Genomic DNA, 21572 nt, shown 5'->3' on the forward strand with positions numbered 1-21572 from the left:
ATTTTGTTGCTGAAGTAATTTCAATTTTAAAATGCTGATGGATGCTTCCAGTGTGCACACTCCTTTGGAGTTTAAAAGAAGTGTAAGAGAAAGAGCTATGCACCCAAGCTGTATGCATATAGAAGTAGGTGGTGGAGTTTTATGAAATCTACTTTTTAGGAAGCCACTGTTCTGATTTTTCCACACTCTGCTACTTACCAACTGGGGCTGTGGACCCAGCAACTTAAGTCACACCACTAACGTTCAGTGTGCACATGTATAAAATGAGCACGACTGACATCCTGATTTCTGAGAGAGGTATTTTGAAAATCAGGTGGGGTAGTGCATGTGACAGTGTTTTGTAATCTGAAACCCCCCCCATGCATGTCTGAAAAATCATGACTAAGAAGTTGTGCAAGACTGCAGGATCACTGAAAAGAGAGAAATCTCAGCCCCTATGATCAGGAAAGGGTGAGAGAAAAGAGTACAGCTTTACTAGTGCTTAAAGAGTGAATCCAGAAACAGGTTGCATAGGACGGTTTATGGGAATATTTATTTCCATACAAAAAATAGCAGAGGAACTAGGATTGCTTTGTCATTATAGGGTACTCATACTACCCATGAAGTGGTATAGTAATATTTGAAAGAGAACTTAGATTAGCTGCAAATAGATACTGCAAACTTAGGGCAACCATTGAAAAAAGTGAAAAAAAGATGTAAAATTGATATGCCAGTACGGAAGAGTGAATTGCATCATATAAAATGCTCAGTTAAAACAATAAAGGGGGCCAGGTGCAGTGGCTCACATCTGTAATCCCAGCACTTTAGGAGGCGGGGTAGATAACCTGAGGTCAGGAGTTCGAGACTAGCCTGACCAACATGGTAAAAACCCATTTCTACAAAAATTAGCCGGGCATGATGGTGGGTGCCTGTAATCCCAGCTACTCGGGAGGCAGAAGCAGGAGAATCTCTTGAACCTGGGAGGCGGAGGTTGCAGTGAGCTGAGATCGCGCCACTACATTCCAGCCTGGGCGAAAGAGTAAGACTCTATCTCAAAAATTAAAATAAAATAAAGGTCAGGAAAAGAATGCAAAACAAAAAATAGGAACAGAGAACAAGAGAACAAAGGCAACGAATAGAAGCCAGTAACATAGGCCAGGCGCGGTGGCTCAAGCCTGTAATCCCAGCACTTTGGGAGGCCGAGACGGGTGGATCACAAGGTCAGGAGATCGAGACCATCCTGGCTAACACGGTGAAACCCCCTGTCTACTAAAAAATATAAAAAACTAGCCAGGCGAGGTGGCGGGTGCCTGTAGTCCCAGCTACTCGGGAGGCTGAGGCAGGAGAATGGTGTAAATCCGGGAGGTGGAACTTGCAGTGAGCTGAGATCTGGCCACTGCACTCCAGCCTGGGCGACAGAGCGAGACTCCATCTCAAAAAAAAAAAAAAAAGAAACCAGTAACATATTAAACCAACTATATCAACCATCATTTTGAGTGTCAATGATCTAAATGCACCAACTGAAACAGATCATCACAATCGGTCAACAAACAAAATTCAGCTATATATTGTGTACTCCCTATAAGCCCATTTTAAATATAGACAATATATATTACAAGTAAATGGATGAAGATATAACATGCTAATGCTAGTCACAGAAAGCAGAAGTAGCTGTGTTAACTTCAAACAGCAGACTTCAGTCCAAGGAAAATTTTTAGGGATAAAGAGGGGCATTGTATAATGATAAATGGGCTAATTTTCCAAAAAGACATAACAATATCTAATATGTATCCACCTGACAGAGAAACAAAATATGTGGGGCAAAGCTGATAGAACTGCAAGGAGAAATAGATGAACGTACTATCCTGATATCTTTTCTGGTATCAGGAAAAGATAAAGGTGCTGAAGTCTCTTTATCAGAAATGGGCAGATTCAGCAGGCAGAAAATTGGTAAGGACATACTTGAACTCAACAGCACCATCAATCCACTTGGATATAATTGACATATATAGGTGACTTCATCCAACAACAGCAAAAGACATATTCTCCGGCTCACATTCATGGGGATAGACCACATTGTGTGCCACAAGAATAGTACACGAATTAAGCTTTAACAGGGAGTGTTTAACGTAGGGTGGACTCTGGCGCCCTCATGTGGTCCTCATGGAGGATGTGGTTTGGTTATCACTGCTAGGTAAAGGTGCAAGAAGGGAAGTTCCAATTTGCTTTCTGTGCTTTATTCTGGTTTACATATGCTCAGATGAGTGGTTGTATGATTCATATTATCTACTGTTATCTAAAATAACCTTCACATTTGGACGGGTAACATCAAAAGTGTCCTACACAGAAATACTGGGTGAAGATCACTGCAATAAAACCAACTCCAGAAAACAAGAAAATGGCAGAGTTGACAATCCCTCTCACCCTCCCCGCAAAGACACATGTATACACATTTCTTTTGTTGGAGGCATTAAGAGAAAGAAATGCTGTCAATCTGATCACAACTGATCACAACTTGATGAAACCAAAAAATCTAGAAAGTATCATGAAGACAGTTGAAATACAGCTTTACATTCACTACTGTGACCAGAGAAACTCACTGTGGCTGTTTTTTGTCCCTTTAGATGTGAACTAATGATTGTGTTAAGTGATCATGATTAACAGAGCATTTAAAATGTTTATTTTATCTGTATTAAATTTCAAAAATTTATATTTAGGCATATAATTTATATATTTGTGTACATACATAATTTATAACTTTATATTTTTGAAAGTGCATGCTCTTTTTGCTGCTATAAAGACACATGTACACGTATGTTTATTGCAGCACTATTCACAATAGCAAAGACTTGGAATCAACCCAAATGTCCATCAGTGACAGACTGGATTAAGAAAATGTGGCACATATACACCATGGAATACTATGCAGCCATAAAAAAAGGATGAGTTTGTGTCCTTTGTAGGGACACGGATGCAGCTGGAAACCATCATTCTTAGCAAACTATCACAAGAACAGAAAACCAAACACCGCATGTTCTCACTCATAGGTGGGAACTGAACAATGAGATCACTTGGACTCGGGAAGGGGAACATCACACACAGGGGCCTATTATGGGGAGAGAGGAGGAGGGAGGGATTGCATTGGGAGTTATACCTGATGTAAATGATGAGTTAATGGGTGCTGACGAGTTGATAGGTGCAGCACGCCAACATGGCACAAGTATACATATGTAACAAACCTGCACGTTATGCACATGTACCCTAGAACTTAAAGTATAACAATAATAAAAAAAAAAGAAAAAAAAATGAAAGCGCATGCTCTTTTTTTAAACTGATAGAGGTGCCTAAGCAAAGCAAGTGCAAGTCTATTCCTTAAAGGGTAAGTGTGCAGAAGGGAAAGCAGAGTGTACTTCGGGTTGACAGCTCATATTTGAACAGACATGAAAGTGATGATGTGTTAATTGTATGTATAGCACAGAACAAATCAACTTGCTTTGAATGGAAGGTCTGAACCGGGGTGCATGAAATTGGGCTGAGTCATACAAGAAAAAAAAAATAAACGAAAGGAGATAACAATATATACCCACTAGAATGGCTAACATTAAAAAGATCGACCAAGCCAAGTTTTGGCAATAAAGTGGAGTAACTGGAATTATAATATATTGCTATTTGGCAGGTAAAATTGCAACATTAACTTTAGAACATAGTTCAACCGTTTCTTAAAACCTTAGACACACACACTGTCGTGTTACTCAGCATTTTACGCTTAGGTTTTTACCCAAGAGAAATGAAATCATATGTCCACACAAAGACTTGTACATGAATTTTCACAGCAGTTTTGTTTGTAATAGTCAACAAGTGGAAACAATCCAAATGTCCCTCAACAAGTGAATGGATAAACTAAATTAAGATATATTTATGCAATTGAATATTACCCAGCAACAAAAGGAAACAATTTGTATATGTGCAGCAACTGAGATAGAACTCTAATTATGCTGTGTAAGGGCTAAAACATAAAAAAAAAAAAAATCTGAATGATTTCCTTTATACAATAGGACATAAATGAAGTGATTCGGGTTACATGAAATTTTAGGAAGTCAAATCAATCTGTAGTAAGAGAAAATAGGCCGACGATTGCCAAGAGAAGGAAGTGGATGTTTGGATGTATTACAGAAGGACATGAGGGAACTGTGTGGGGGTGAAGAGTATGATGGAAATGTTTGTTGTCTTCATCTGGTGATGGTTTCGCAGGGCATATATATAAGTAATCAAACTGTACTCTTTAAATACTCATCAATCATTGTATGTAATATATCTTAATAAAGCTATAAAAACTTTTTAAACTTATGGTAGATCTTGAGTTTATGGAGTTTATATTAATATATTTATCATAGGAACTAGCCACAAATTGAGGGATTAGTAATAAATGAGGGAAAGGAAACTATATCAAGCTTTCTTTGTTGAAGGCTCATATATTCCTTTTTTGAGCTATCACACAACTTTACTTTATATTATTACCTATACTATGCCTATACTACTATGGAGGTAGGAATATTAGGTAATTAAGGGGAAGGAACTTCTTTCTTTCTAAGAATGGTTCATTATATTTGCTTTGTTGCGTTGATCTAGTTCTAACCTCTCATTGCAAGTTTTGCTGTGATATTTACCCTCTCTCAATACAGCTTTTGGTGCTAGGAGCTCCACTTGGAATCTCTTCCTTTGTCTGGCATCAATGCATAAGACACATATCAAAATTGTATTTCATACCACATATCAAATACAGGAAAGGTGAATGCATAACATTGAAAATCACAGGAAATATTTTATTCTTTTTTTTATATATACAGTGGTTCTCAAAGTGCTGTTATCTACCAAAATGGGCTGTGAAACTTTTTAAAAATATAAACTCCTGGGCTCTATCCCAGACCCAGTAAATCAGAGATTCTGGGAACATAGCTTGTTGGACTCTTCATTTTTTTTTATAAGTAATTCTTCAATTATTTGTTCATTGCAACAAATATGCACTGAGTGCTTATAACTGAGTGTTAAGCACAAGGACTAGGTATTAATTTAGAGGTACAAAAAACACATCATCATTTGCCCTCAAATTATACACATCTAATATCTTTTGAGATAAATAGATCCTTCTAAAAGCACACAAAGTTAAAAAGCACAAATTGCGATAGCAAACAATTATTGATATGAAAGGAAAAGGCCAGACTAGGAATTATTATAGGGTGGGGTAGAGGGAAGTAGTTTAGATTCCAAATGCCTGAGAGGGTCAGGGAAGGCATCAGACTAGATTGGGTGTGTTCAGGGTGGTATGGCCATAGACAGGCCAGGGAAGGCTTCGATAAGAAAGTGGCATTTTAGCAAACACCTGGAGGAAGAATTGAAGTCAGAGTGAAGATAAAAGCGTGTCATACAGAAGGAATGTCATAGACAGGAGAAAAATGTGTGTCTTCAGGAAACTGATAAAGGGGAAAGGGCCACACCTTGGTGAGGGGACCGAGTGGCACGAGATGAAGCAGGAAACATAGACAAGGGCATCCTTGTACAAAGTCAAAAGTTGGTTCTTTTAAGTCTAATAAAATTGACCTCTGGCCTCAATCTATCCTTCATAATTTGAATTTATTAGTGGAAGGTGTGAGAAGGAACAGAAATGAAAATAAAACAAAACAAACAAGAGATTTCCAAAACTATAGCAAAATGCTATTCTTTTCAACACATGTATCTTCTTGATTACATACTGTTTGACTCTAACTGTGATTTTTGTTGCTTTAAGTTAAATCTACAAGGCCTTAAGGGGCCTAGCTGAGTCTAGTATTTAATTTGAAATATCTATGAGAAAATACACGCTTCTTTATGGTAAAGTATAGCTTTAGTTGTTGAGTTTTGTTCACTCTTTGTGCTCAAGATTGACTTGACAACAGACTTCCAACACTGGTGACTGCTACTGAGGGCCAAAGAGGAGATGCGTACTCCCACTGAATCTGAGTGCCCACTGAGCATGAAGGTGGATGATAAAATTCATGAGTGTAGCTTGTTACAAGAAAGTATGATAAATGAGGATGGGAGAGACGAAGCTACACCACCCGCACTTACTGATTAAGATTAGAAGCTGTGAATTGCAGCTTCCCGTTTAGTGAAATATGATATAAGTAGTTTAGTTGTCTTCAAACTAGCAGAGACTTTTTAAATGGATGGGTGCTGATTTTTTTTTTTTTTAAAGCCCATTTCTAAGGCATCTTTTAAAGCAGGTGTCCTCAACCCCTGGGGCATGGACCAGTACTGTCCAGCGGCCCGTTAGGAACTGGGCAGAACGGTAGGAGGTGAGCAGCTAAGCATTACTGCCTGAGCTCCACCTCCTGTCAGATCAGTGGCAGCATTAGATTCTCATAGGAGCAGAACCCATATTGTGAACTTTGCATATGAGGGATCTAGGTTGCATGCTCCCTGTGAGAATCTAATGCCTGATGATCTGGGTGAAACAGTTCCATCTCAAAACCATTCCCCTGCACCCTCCATTCCAGGAAAAATTGTCTTGCACAAAATGAGTCTCAGGTGCCAAAAAGGTTGGGGACCAAAGTTCTGAAGGAATCAGTCTCTTTGCTATTATTGTTATTATTATTATTGTTAAGATGGAGTCTTGCTCTGTCACCCAGGCTGGAGTGCAGTGGCACAATCTTGGCTCTACTGCAACCTCCGCCTCCTGGGTTCAAATGATTCTCCTGCCTCAGTCTCCCAAGTAGCTTGGACTACAAGCACATGCCACCATGCTCTGCTAAGTTTTTGTATGTTTAGTAGAGACAGGGTTTCACCATGTTGGCCAAACTGGTCTTGAATTCCTGACCTCAAGTGACCCACCCACCTTGGTCTCCCAAAGTGCTGACATTACAGACATGAGCCACCACACTCAGCTCCCTTGGCTATTATTGAAGTATTCTTTTTCTTTTTTGATCACATCTATGCAGTATATTGGAGAGAAAGAGGAAGTAGAGTGGGAATTTCAACAGGGCACGGTGCCTCACACCAGCAATCCCAGGACTTTGGGAAGCAGAGGTGGGCAGATCACCTGAGGTCAGGAGTTTGAGACCAGCCTGGCCAACACGGTAAAACCTCATTTCTACTAAAAATTCAAAAATTGGCCAGATGTTGTCACAGGTGCCTGTAATCCCATCTACTTGGGAGGCTGAGGCAAGGAGTATTGCTTGAACCTGTGAGGCAGAGGATGGCACCACTGCACTCCAGTCTGGGTGAGAGAGGCATGTTCTGTCACACATAAAAAAGCAATTTCTCCATTAATTTCGATGCTGCTGTGGTCTTGATCCCCAGATCAATGCAATGCCCCGGAATGGCTTCCATTTGCCAGGCCTACCAACCTAACTGATGCATCTGAGTTTCCCGTTGGGACACATCTGAAGTATGAATGCCGCCCTGGTTATTATGGAAGACCATTTTCTATCATCTGCCTAAAAAACTCAGTCTGGACAAGTGCTAAGGACAAGTGCACACGTAAGTAACTCTGGAGTGGGAACCCCTCTGTTAGTCAAACATCTGTAAGATCTGATTCAATTTGTTCAAATTTTGTAATTGAGTTGCATATGACAATTAGTTTGCTAAGGTGCAATACATACAAGAATTATTCTTGTAGATCATACCTTGTTACTACTTTCAGTTCCTGGCACCTTCATTACAAGTTTATTTCATGAGAAACAGTCTTTGCAGGACATGATTGAGGGAAAATCCCCATTCACTGGGGGTCTCCCATTTTCATGACTAAAATTAAGTAATGAATGGCTTGGGACAAGAAAGAGAAGTGGATTAAATAACTCAAAGATGTGACAATCTTGGGCTTTGAGATCTTTGGATTATACCAGTTGAATTGAATTACAGATAATAACAAAATTTACATTTTTCTGGGAGGCATAATATGGGAATGAAACAGATCTGAAAGGGAAGTTTTATGAAAGGAAGCTGATCCTAAGGTAGTCTAGTGAGTTTCCTCATGGTAACAAAATCTGTGGAACCATCAGAACTGCATGTGTTCAGTAAGCTACAGGCAGGTTGAGACTTTATGTACTAAAAAAAATTTTCAGTTTACTCTACTTGGCTCCAAAATTCTGTTTCTTTCCTGTAGGTAAATCATGTCGTAATCCTAAAGATCCTGTGAATGGCATGGTGCATGTGATCAAAGACATCCAGTTCGAATCCCAAATTAATTATTCTTGTAATAAAGGGTGAGTTGGCAGCAACATCTCTTGGTTCAAGAGTTCTAGCACAGCCATACTACCTTCTAGTCACATCTCAGAAAGGACAACTAAGCTATTACCATCTGCTCTTTAAAGGCTTCAACACAGGTGTTTAGTTATTGACTGAAATGAACAAAGGTATGACAAAATCAGGGGGAAAACCATCTGTATCCTTGCTGGAAACCAAGGGTGTGCATATATGAAAAGTGTGGCATTCATTGGGTGAGAAGGAAGAAAATGGGGGAAGAGTATACTCAAAGCACACAAACAGCCTTAACCCAAAGTAGACATTGCTGGAAGAAAAGGAAGGCCATTGAGCAGCTGTGTGAGAGAAATTGTAATGGTAATAGCACAAATAGTTTGCTAGGGCTGCTGTAAGAGAGTACTCCAAAACAGGTGGCTTCATACAAATGAAGTTTTTGGAGTTCTGTTCTGGAGGCTGGAAGTGCAAAATCAAGGTGTTGGCAGAGCCAGAGCCATGCTCCCTCCAAAAAATCTGTAGGAATGGATCCTTCTTTGCTTCTTCCAGCTTCTGGAGTCCCAAGCCTTTCTTGGTGTGTGGCAGCAGAACCCCAGTTTCTATCTCTGTCCTCACATGACTGTCTTCCCTCTGTGTCCAAAGTTTTTTTTTGTTTGTTTGTTTGTTTTTTAGTAGAGAGGGGATTTCACCGTGTTAGCCAAGATGGTCTCGATCTCCTGATCTCGTGATCCACCCGCCTCGGCCTCCCAAAGTGCTGGGATTACAGGCGTGAGCCACCGCACCCAGCCCAGAATTCTCTCTTTTAATAAGGACACCAGTCATATTGGATTAGCGCCCACACTAACAACTTCATCTTAACTGGATTGCCTCTCCAAAGACCATATTTCCAAATAAGATCACATTAATAAGCACTGCGGATTAAGACATCAATATATTTCGGGGGTGAGGGGGATACAATTTTCATTCATTGCTGGTAGGAATGCAAAATGGTACCATGACTTGGAGAGAGAATTTGGCAGTTTTTTAAATAAAACTAAACATACCCTTACCATATTATCCAGCAGTTATCCTTTTTGGTATTTATCCAAAGGAATTGAAAACTCATGTTCACACCAAAAAAAAACTTTAAAAAATCTGCACACAGATGTTTATAACAGCTTTATTCATAATTGCCAAAACTTGGAAGCAATCAAAATGTCATTTAGCAAGGGAATGGATAAATTGTGGTACATCCATCCAATAGAATATTATTCAATACCAAAAAGGAAATGAACTATCAAGCCATGGAAAGACATAGAGGAACCTTAAATAGTGAACCTTCTTTCACTATTACTAAGGGAAAGAAGCCAATCTGAAAAGCCTATGTAGTATATGATTCCAACTATACAGCATTCTGGAAAATGCAAAACTATGGAGACATAAAAAGATCAGCAGTGCCAGGGGTTAGGGAAGAAGCAGGGATGAATAGGCAGAGCACAGATTTTTGAGGGTAGTGAAACTACTCTGTATGATGCCATCACAGTAGGTACATGTCATAGTAAATTTATCCAAAATCATATGATGTGCAATACCAAGAGTGTACCCTAATATAAACTATGGACTTGGGGTGACCATGATGTGTCAGTGTAAGTTCATCAGTTGCAAAATTATGTACCACCCTGGTGAAGGATGTTTATAATAGGGGAGGCTATCCATGTGTAAGAGCAGGGAGTATATAGGAAATCTCTGTATCTTCTGTTTATTATTGCTGTGAACCAAAAACTGTGCTAAAACACAAAGTCTATTTTTTTAAAACTACATAAAAGTAAATACACAAGCACATGTGCATAAACAGACACACACCCAAATGAGTACAGGTAAAACAGGAAATTTGAACAAAACTGGTGGATCGTACCTGTCTCAATATCTTGAGTTTGATGTTGCACTATTGTTTTGCAAAATGTTATTATTAGGGGGAAATTGAGTAAAGTGTACCTGGGATCTCTCTGGACTATTCCCTACAACTGTATGTGAATCTGATTATCTCAAAATAAAAAGTTTTTTTTTTAAGTTACTACTAAATTTCCAAGGGAATGGGATTCCTACCAAAGAATTGTATATTGTGAAATTAAATAATTCTAACTTAAAACAATTCAAACTTATAGCTGGGGGAACTTTAAACTATTCTGAACCATGAGAGGATTGTGGCTATGCAGCCTGAGCCATGCAGCAGGCAGCTGTAACTTCTGTCTTTTTTTCCTGTAAATAGTTAAAACCAAATTGCACCAGAGATAAGATCCACTCAGATCACTACCCCTTTTCAAGGAGCAATAAAGTAATCTTCCTTGGAATGTAGCAATCTGTAACAAATCAAAGTGCTATAACTACACATGGTCCCATATATGGAAAATATAATCCTGCTAAAATTTCTCTGTCTCTGCCTATATCAGTGATACCTTACGTCCTCCACTTTGGAGTGCTGACCCCATTCATTTGCAGTTGGTGTCTTCCATGTGACTACCCTTAAGCTTTGTGCTCAAATAAACTATCCTTAAATATATTTTCTGAATCTCATTATTTAAGGTTAACCATGTGCTAACCTAAATAATTCACAGGATTTGTTTTTTATCCTCATTTTTTCGTAACCCATCCACCAGGTTCAAGGCACATCGATTAAGAAAGAAAATGGAAATGGGACTAATATCTCAGGCTTCACTGTCCCTCTTCGGGCTCTGGGGAGGAGACTCCCAAAAGTCTAGACATGTTTACCCATATGCTGTGTGTGGTTTCTGGTAACGAAATGATCATGGCTTTTCCTGAACCATGGCTTAACTTTGTGAATCCACAACTCTCTCTTCCCCAGCAGATCCAAAAAGGTAGGGTAGGATGTAAAGACTTCAATCTGTTCAAAAGGATGTGAGAACCCCTGGCTCTCCTTAAAATAAGTAGCATGGATTTTATCTCTCTCCCTTACTTCCTCATAAACATTCTGAATGAGAAAAGTTTAAACCACTATTTCTTCAATTACTTAATCTACTTTGGGACACGAGCTTCACAAATTAAAATATTCTTCTATCTGTTCCCCTTGATCAGTGAACATAAAGTTATCTTTTGACTCATTTAAAATGTTCAGTACTACAGCACTGAACAATAGTATGGAGGGGAAAAAATGCCAACTTAAGTTTGGACTTGCTTCACCATTCCTATCCCAACCCCCGTGATTAGAAAATCAAAAAGAACACTTGGAGAAATAACCTCAGTGGGTTCAAAATCCAGAGGAGTCTCCAGGATGTCTTGTTCCTAAGACAAATAGACAGAAGGAGGTACAAATATAGGATTGCAGACTTGTCTACTTCATTTGTTCTTTATTTGTGTGCGTGTGTGTTGGCAGCGCAATTGAGAATGCTTTCATTTTGGGTGGTGTACTAGAAGGCGTTAAAAAACAAAATGAGAAGTGGGAATTGAACAGTGTGAACACATGGACACAGGGAGGGGAACCTCACACACCGGGGCCTGTTGGTGTGTGGGGGGCTCGGGGAGGGATAGCATTAGGAGAAATACCTAATGTAGGTGACAGGTTGATGGGTACAGCAAACCGCCATGGCACGTGTATACCTATGTAATAAAACTGCACATTCTGCACATGTACCCCAGAACTTAAAGTATAATTACAAAATAATTAATTATTTTATAAAAACAAAATAAGTCCAGGTGCAATGGCTCTTGCCTGTAATCCCAGCACTTTGGGAGGCTGAGGCGGGCGAATCACCTGAGGTCAGGAGTTCAAGACCACCCTGGGCAACAGGATGAAACCCCGTCTTTACTAAAAATACAAAAATTAGCCAGGTGTGGTGGCATGCACCTGTAATCCCAGCTACTTGAGAGACTGAGGCAGGAGAATCACTTGAACCTAGGGGGTGGAGATTGCAGTGAGCCGAGATCACACCATTGCACTACAGCCTGGGCAACAAGAGTGAAACTCTATCTCAAAAATAATAATAATAATAATAATAAATAACCAAAATGATATTGAAGTCATTAATAATTACAACATAATAGCTACTATAATGTAACAATGTGTCAAGTGTCTTCAAAAGGACCCACTGTTTTCTCACTATTCATTTGATCTCCATTTGGCACTGTTTTGTTGTTTGAATAAAGCTTTATGCCACCAGGTTTTCCTACATATTTATAAAACAAAGTTCTCAGCTATACCAATAACCATGACTGTTATTTCACATTGCTTCATTCCTTCGTGTATAGTACTATCAAGTTTGACCCTACCCTCACTATGACTAGTTTGGCCCAAGCATCTATTACAACAGAGAACCTCAGGTGAAGTAAAATAAATGTTATAAATTATTCCAAATTTGTGCACACTTTGAATAGTTTGAGATATACTAATTGAGAATTGCTAACTTTAACATTTTAAGTATCAATTAAGTGTTCAATTCTTTTTGATCAGCTTGGATTGCCTTTGGTTCTAGTTATGAATCACTTTCTTTCTTCTTTCTTTTTCTTTCTTTCTTTCTTCCTTTTTTCTTTCTTTCTTTCTCTTTTCTTTCTTTCCTTTTCTCTCTCTCTCACTCTCTCTTTCTCTCTCTCTCACTCTTTCTTTCTCTCTCTCTCTCTCTTTTTCTTTCTTACTGACATGGTCTTGCTTTGTTGCCCAGGCTGGAGTGCAGTGGCATGATCAACACTCACTACAGCCTCAACCTCCCCAGCTCAAGCAATCTTCCTGCCTCAGCCTCCTGAGTAGCGAGGACTACAGGAATGTGCCACCATGCCTGGCTTTTTAATAAATTTTTTGTAGAGACAGGGTCTCACTATGTTGCCCAGGCTTGTCTTGAACTCCTGAGCTCAAGCAATCCTCCTGCCTCAGCCCCCCAACATGCTGGGATTACAGGCATGAGCCACTGTGAATGGCCTACTTTAATGAATCTTACTGATAAAAGCCCATCCGTGCATCCATACATTAATACTTACAAGGCATAGAAATACATACAACAGGACTACACACACACATACATATGTATATATATGACAGCTTCCCTGCACTCAAGAAGCTTGTGTTGTCTTTTAAGAAAATGAAATGTATAGGAAAAACTGTAATTCATCTTTGATTTATATAAAAATATATCATAAGGTAATAAAGAAGAGAAAGCCCACCCAACTGAGAAGGCATGGAAGAGAAAATAACAAAGTCCCAAGAATGTGAAATTTGGGAAGGTGATAGATAGTTCTTTGACAAGTGGAAAATGTCCCTCTGAATTCTGTAACAGTATAATCTCTGGAAGTAGTAATTTAATTGGATAGTTGACCTGTGTCTTTGGAACATAATATTTCTTATTTTTTGCCTCTAGATATCGACTCATTGGTTCCTCTTCGGCCACATGCATCATCTCAGGCAATACTGTCATTTGGGATAATGAAACACCTATTTGTGAGAGTGAGTTGAAATATCCCTTCCTCTTTCTTTTACTGATACATTCTAATTTTTCTCTGGAATAATAAAAACCTTAACTGAATTCCTTCTGTGCAATCTGTCCTTCACATGGCTCAAGACAGCGGTAATGTTCTCGAATATTCCTACAGGGTTCCTGGCAACCCTTTCCTTAAGTTCTTCCTTATCCTGGGATGTGTCTTTTCTAATTCTGGGGGCTTAAATACATAAAATCCTTCAAACTTGATTTTACTTCAATAAACTTGAAATTATGGTGGTTCTACCACCTCCAGTATAATAATCATCCTGCTTGGCAAATCAGTAAAGATTTTTAACATTTATGCTCTTCAAGGTTAGTGAAGCTGTGGAAGAACCTGGACTCTCACGCACCACGAGATCAACACATCCTCTCGAAAGGCACCATGCACTATTAACCTCAGAAGTGGGCATATATTTTAACCTACCTCTTAGAATTTATACTTACGAAATAATCACACACTTTTTAAAGCAGTTTGGTATAAACTTTTCATTGCAGCATCATTTATATTAGTTAAAATGTTAGAGCAACCTAAATATTTTAAACTATGGTTTGGAAATAATCTACTAGGAGGAAAAAGATGTGTTCAAATGATCACTATAAAGAATTCCCTAAGAAACATAAAATAGCTATGCAGAATGGAAAAAAGTATATCCATACACTGGCATGGTATTCAGCCATAAAAAATGATAGCATAAAGAAGCACTTAATGACTAGAAAGAGATGTGTTTTATGTGGGAAAAGAATCAGATGAACAGCATGTATGGCAAGATCTCATTTTATTAAAAAGTAATACACCTGTGTAGTGAGGGCCAGGCCGAGGTTCAGTGAAATACAGTGTATAACATCTTTGTCTTACTGTTCTCTTTAGATAACTTGAGGACTTTACTTTTCTTCTTGATATTTAAAAATGTTGTTCCTTTTACTAGAAAGTTTATGAGCTTCAGAATCTAAATTTACAAATGACATTGGTCACACATTTGTCTCTGTTTACCCACTTTAAGAAACAGTTTTGTTGTTTTGTAAAACAAATTGGGAAACCTTCCATGTTATTTGAAATCTGTAATAAGATAACATGGAATTGGAATAGGAATTTTCTTGGAAATATGAAAAAATAGTAAAATAGAGAAAACAAAAAATATAATAATATACCTATACCTATATCTATGTTTTTATCGCTGTTTCTAGTTCTGTAAACTCTCTATATCTAAATCCTGGTAAATGACTTCAGGTCTTCTTGGAGAAGGCTAGGGGAAGATTTACAATACATGCTTTTGACTGTGTAGCAGGTGCTTCCTCAAAAGGATCCAGTCTCCCATCCATTCGTGCTGCTCTGGGTCTATAAACTGTTCAAGTCTAGGAATTGTTGATGAACAATGAACTTCTTTTACAATAATTCAAGTCAGACTTCTATTCACTTGACCTAAATCTCTTCTGCTTATACAAATCAAATAACACTTTAGTCGGCTATCCATCTACTTCGGTTTTAGAGACTCCATGATCAATTAGCCCAGTAACAATATTCTCTTCAGTCAAATCATTCTGATTGCTGTTTCAGCTCTAATATCCATTACAAGAACCCCCATTGTCTCTGACAATTAAGTGTTGCCACTTGGACTCTGCCACCCTGAGGTCCTTTGGTCCCCAAGTGAATTCAGAGAACCCAGTTCAATGGCAACACTTCCCATTGTCGTTCCTGCCCTACAGAGAATGAGCCATCGCAGAGGATGCTGAAACTCCCCATGTGAATGTATTTCTCAAGCCTCTGGTAAAAGGTCTATCTTCTGAACCCTCCACTCCTGCACTGTGCCTCACCAGCTCTATCCAAGGATGACCTTCAGAGTGGAATGGCTGTTGCTTAACTTCTGCCTCTCAAATATCAGGCTAATTTCTCATGCTGTAATCCTAGTCCAGAATCATACAGAGAAACTAAGTCTGGAAAACTTAATTCCAAATTGGCCTGGTTGATGCTATACAAAACCCTCAGATAATTATAATTTTATTTAACTCTTTGTCTTCTTTTTTCTTTCCCTCCCTCTCTCCCTCCTTCCCTCCCTCCCTCCCTCCCTCCCTCCCTCCCTCCTCCCTCCCTCCTTCCTCCCTTCCTTCCTCCCTTCCTTCCTCCCTTCCTTCCTCCCTTCCTTCTTTCCTTCTTTCCTTCCTTCTTTCCCTCCTTCCTTATTTCCTTATTTTCTTTCTTCTTTATCACACTGGCTAGGACCACCAGTGTAACATTGAACATTGGTACCAATAGATGCCATCCTTGTCTTGTTCCACATCTCAAAGTTAAAGTTTAAAACATTTCACCATTAAGTTGGTGTCTACTGTAGGCTTTTTGTAGATAACCATTTTTGAAATAAGGAAATTCTCTTATATTCTTCATTGTTAAAAAAATTTTTGGTATTTGAATCATGTTGAGGTTTATCAAACACTTTAGTTTCATATATTGATGTAACCATATCTGTTTCTCTTTTTCTGTTAATGTAACAAATTGTTTTGAGTACATTTTTCAAGGGCAAATGATTTTGATTTTCAATTTTACATTCTTAAAATAAATCATCTCGGTCATAATATTTAATCATTTTTATATATGGCAAATATGCTTTTATGATACATTTTAGATGTTTCTATTAAAATATAATTCATGTATCACAAAAGTTACCTTTTTAAATTATACCACTTAGTGGTGCTTAGTACATTCACAAAGTTGTGCATTACGGTCTGAACGTTTGAGTCCACCCCAAATTCATATGTTGAAATCCTTACCCCTAAGGTGATGACATTAGGAAGTGAGGCCTTTCAAAGATGATTAGGTCGTGAGAGCAGAGCCGTCACAAATGGGATTAGTGTCCTAATAAAAGAGGCCCAGAAGAACTCCTTTTGCCCTCCCGCCATGGGAGGAGATGCTGAATCTGCCAGTGTTGGTCTTGAAGTCCCCAGCCTCCAAAACTACGAGAAATAAATTTCTACTGTGTACAAGCTAATCGGTTTATAGTGTTTTGTTATAGCAGCCCAAATAGACTAAGACATTAGGCAACCAACACTGCTAATTAATTCCAGAACACTTTCATCATCCCATTCCTAACATATTGAGAGATTAGACTATAATTTTCTTTCTTGTAATGTCCTTAATAAGATTTTGATATCAAACTTATGACAGTCTTATAAAGTCAGCTGGTAGTGTTTCATATATTTGTTTCCTAGTAACGGTTTATATAAGATTGGTATTATTTCTTGTTTAAAAAGAGTTCACCAGAAAAGCCATATGGCCTGGAGTTTACTTTGTTGGGAGGTCTTTTTTTTTCCCCCAGCAATTTTCCTGTACCATGTAGACTTTTCGCTGAAGTATAACATATATATATAGTAAAGTGCACACATCTTAATTATGCAGTTCAATGGATTTTTACAAAGTAAACGCATCCATGTAAAAGGCACTCAGATTAAGATATAGAACACTATCGGCAGCCCAGAAGCCTTCCCGATGACCTTTCCCAGTTATCTTCCCAAAATAACCAGTATTCTGATTTATAACACTAATAGTTTTGCCGCTTCCTAAATTTTATATTAAAGGAATCAAAAAATAGGTACTCTTTTGTGTCCAGCTTCATCTCAATGTTATGTTTGGAAGAGTCATTTTTGTTTTTGCATGAAGGATTGTTGGGTCTTCTTTATGATTATGTTGTATGTCATTGATGATCCTGAGTACCTTTTCATATGTTTGCGAAGTGCCTATTCCAAACTTTTGCCTATTATTTACTAGTTTGTCTACTGTTTTATTGTTTTGTAGAAGTTCTTAAATATTCTCATGTTTTCTAATAAATATAACACAAACATTGTCTTTCAGGCTATGGCTTTTCTTTTTTCCTTCTTAATGATGTCTTTTGGTTATGAAAGTTCTACATTTTAATAATATTCAATTTATGAGTGTTTATTTTTTTCCAGTTACTGCTTTTTCTATTCTACTTAGGCAATTGGGCCAGGTGAGGTGGCTTATGTCTATAATCCCAGCACTTTGGGAGGCCAAAGCAGGAGGATTACTTGAAGCCAGGAGTTCAAGACCAGCCTGGGCAACAAAGCAAGACCCTGTCTCTACAAAAAATAAAATAAAATTAGCTGGGCTCAGTGGCACATGCCTGTAGTCCCAGCAACTTGGGAGCCTGAGGTGGGAGGATCCCTTGAGTACAGGGGTTCAAGGCTTCAGTGAGTTATGGTGGTGCCACTGCACTCCAGCCTAGGTGACAGAGTGAGACCCTATTTCTTATGGATAGGTAATTGATCTAATATCATTTATTAAATGTAGCACCATGGCCATAAGTCAGGTGACCTTATATGTGGCTCTCATTCCAGGGAGGTTCTGTTCCATTGGTTTATTTACCATACATTGTGTTTTTGTTTTGGTTTGGTTTTTGCCATACTATAATGACAAAAAAAAAAAAAAAAAAACTACAGCATTACATTAAGATTTTAATTACTATCGCATGACATTAAGATTTGATCTCTGGTGGCATACATCTTCTAACTATGTGCATCTTCAAGATTTACTTGGTTATTCTTGGCACTTCACGTTACCATATGAAATTTAGAATCAGCTTGTCAATTTCCACAAAAAGAATCCTACTTGAATTTGTATTGAGTTTCTGTTGACTTGTACATCAATTTGTGGACATTAACAAATTTACAGTTTTGAAGTTTAAATTTATGAACATGATATATCCTCCCATTTTTGAAGTCTTCTCTAATTTCTTGTAATAATATTTGTTAATTTACCTTATAGAAGTCATGTACATCTTTCATTATCTTTATTACTACATATTATTTTTAAAATTTTATTCTCTGTTTACTTCTTAGATATGCACCTGTTTCATCTCAGCTCCAGCAATTGTATTAAATTTACTTTTAAATTGAATAGTTTTTCTGTATTTTTTTAAATTTGCTGCATAATTATGTCATCTATGAATCTGACAAAGTTTTTAAATCTTTTCCTTTCTTATATCTTTTGTTTATTTCACCTGCTTTACTGCATTGGCTAGAACCTCCAGTACAACATTGAATAGAAGAGATGATACAAGGCTTTTAATGGTCATCATAAATCATGATGTATGCTGTAGATTTTTGTATGATATCCTTTATTAGATTAAGGAAATTCCCCTTTACTTCTAATTGCTAAAAGATTTATCATGAATGTTCATTCTAATGATCACTCTGCATGTATTGAGATTATCATGTTTCTTTTTCACTCTGTTAATGTAATATATTACGTCGATTGATCTTTAAAGGGCAAACAAACTGAATTCCTAGAATCATCCTATGTTGCTTGTGATGGGTTGTAGATGATTATCCTATCTATGGAATGTGTGTGAGTGTGTGTGGTGTGTGTGTGCAGGATTGCTCATATTTTTATTGTAACATTGTAACATTGATTTAATATTTAAAATCAGTCAAGGTAAACCTCACTTTGATCATTGTATCATCCTTTGGAAATATTGCTGGATTCAGTTTCATAATATTTTGTTTAGAAAATTTGCATTTATGTTCTCAAGCGATCTTGGGTTATAACTTGGTTTTATTTTAATGTCCTTATCAGGTTTGGGCATCAAGATTATGTTGGGCTAGTAAAATGTGTTAAAAATTGTTTATTGTTTTCTAGTCTCTGGAATAATTTGTGTAACATTAATATTATTTTTCCTTATATGTTTGGAAGAAGTCAGCAGTGAAGCAATCCAGACCTGAGGGTTTGTTGTTGTTGCTGTTGTTGTTAGGTTTTCAATTAGTGATTCAATTTCTTCAATAGCTGTAAAGCTATTATTTTCTATCATATTGAATTAGTTTGGGTAAGCTATATTTTTCAAAGAATTTACTCATTTTATTTAAATTTTCTAGATTATTAGCATAACACTGTTTATTATATCCTCATATTAGAAAAACCTTTGGATGTCTGTAATTCTGTAGTGATACCCCTATGCTAATTAATTTCTGATATTTGTAATATCTTTTTGCTTCTTTTTCCTTAATTAGTTTTACTGGGGTTTTATCAATTTTACTAAGCTTTTCACATAAACTACTTTTAACTTTCTTGTTTTTTCTTTAATATATGACTATTTTCTCTTTTACTGATTTCTGCTTATTTTCATTCTACTTTCTTTAAGCTTCGTGTACTCCTCCACTCCTAAATTCTTTATATTGATTAGATAACTTGTTTTCAACCTTTATTTTCCTAATATATACATTTAACCTATACATTTTTCTCTAAAACTATTTTACTTTCCACAATCTTTATATTTTATTATCATTGTACATAAAAGTTTTCTAATTTACCTTCTGATGTCTTCTTTGACCCATAGGCTACTTAGAAGGGCATTGCTTAATTTCTAAATATTTGGAGGTCTTCTAGTTATCATTCTTTCATTAATTTAATCATTTGAGACAAGGTTTATGGCCCAGAATATGGACCATTTTGGTAAAAGGTTATGTATGCACTTGAAAAGACTGTACATTTATTTTGTTTCATTTTCTAGAAATGTCATTTAGGAAAATGTGGTTTAGAACAGTCTTTTTTTCCCCCTCCACTTGTTCTTTCAGTTATAGAGAGGCATGTGTAAAATATCTGTATTAGTTTCCCAGGGCTGCTGTAACAATTTATTACAAACTTGGTGGCTTCAAAGAAGAAAAATTTACTCTCTTAACACTTTGGAAGCCAGAAATCCAGTTAAGATGTCAGTAGGATTGCTTCCATCTGCAAGCTATTCTGTGCCTCTCTCCAGACTTCCTTCCAGTGGCTGCTCGCACTCTTTGATGTTCCTTGGCTTGCAGATGCATCATTTCCTTCTTGGCCTCCATCTTCAAGTCGCCTTCTCCTCTGTGTGTTTCCTTTGCTCTTCTGTCTCCTGTACAGACATTGGGCATGGATTTAGAGGCGACCGTGGCAATCTAGGATGGTCTCAAGATCATTAACTTGATTGTATCTACAAAGACTCTCCAAATTGGGTCACATTCACTGGTTTCAGAGATTAGGACACAGATATTTTTTAAGGAGGACAGTGGTTATTCAACCCATTACAATCCCAAATTATGACTATGAATTTGCCTGTCTTTCCTCTTTGTTCTAGCAATCTTTACTTTATGTATTTTAAACATGTTATTAAATGCATGAAATTTTTGGTTTATTCTTTCTGCTGAATTGACTATTTTATCATAATGAAATGTCTCTCTTTACCTCTCATAATACTTCTTGCCTTAAAATCTACTTTGTACATTAACACAGCTACATAAACTTTTTTTCTTGTTTTCATATTATGTGTTTTTTAAATCTTTTACTTTCAGCCCTTCTTTGTCTTATATTTAAAACTTCTCTCTTATAAACATCATATAGTAAGGTTTTGTTGCTTTATTCAGTCTTTGTTGTTCATTGGTGTGTTTGGAACATTTAAATTTAATAATACAAATTTAAAATAAATAAATAAATTTAATCTAGTTACTGATAAGTCTAACTCTTGGTTATTTGTTTTCTATTTGTTTCATGTGTTTGTTCTTTTATTCCTCATTTCTCACATTTTTGAATTCATCAAGTATTTTTATTATTCTATTTTCACCAGTAGCTTTTAAGTTATATTTCATTTTTTATTCTTAAATGACTACTCTAGAGATAGACATCCTTGATTTACTATAGTCTACTAAAATTGTGCTTTTACCACTCTCCAAACAATGCAAGTACCCAAACTATTAATATTTAATTCCATTTGTCTTCCCCCTCTTTTTGTATTGTTGTCATACATTTTGCAAAAAGAAAAGCTTCAGCTGAATTAAATTTAAAAGAGTTTAATTGAGCAATGAACGATTAGCAAATCAGGCAGCCTCCTGAGCCAGAGTAGGCCAGAGACTCCAGTCCAGCTGCATGGTAGAAGA

General features: G+C 37.2%; 2 protein-coding genes across 2 annotated transcripts in view; both read left to right on the forward strand.

The window, feature by feature from the left end:
• Positions 1–21572, forward strand: part of LOC117075393 (complement receptor type 1) — a 221972-nt gene that overhangs the window by 147339 nt on the left and 53061 nt on the right. The window lies entirely within an intron of this gene.
• Positions 1–21572, forward strand: part of LOC117075394 (complement receptor type 1-like) — a 100897-nt gene that overhangs the window by 33706 nt on the left and 45619 nt on the right. Inside the window, exons 2-4 of the mRNA XM_033197706.1 lie at positions 7315–7494; positions 8120–8219; positions 13554–13639. Coding sequence (XP_033053597.1) covers positions 7315–7494; positions 8120–8219; positions 13554–13639 — 366 coding nt within the window. The remainder of the gene's footprint in view (positions 1–7314; positions 7495–8119; positions 8220–13553; positions 13640–21572) is intronic.

Source organism: Trachypithecus francoisi, unplaced genomic scaffold, assembly GCF_009764315.1.
Source record: "Trachypithecus francoisi isolate TF-2019V2 unplaced genomic scaffold, Tfra_2.0 Lachesis_group5, whole genome shotgun sequence".
NCBI classification, from domain to species: domain Eukaryota; kingdom Metazoa; phylum Chordata; class Mammalia; order Primates; family Cercopithecidae; genus Trachypithecus; species Trachypithecus francoisi.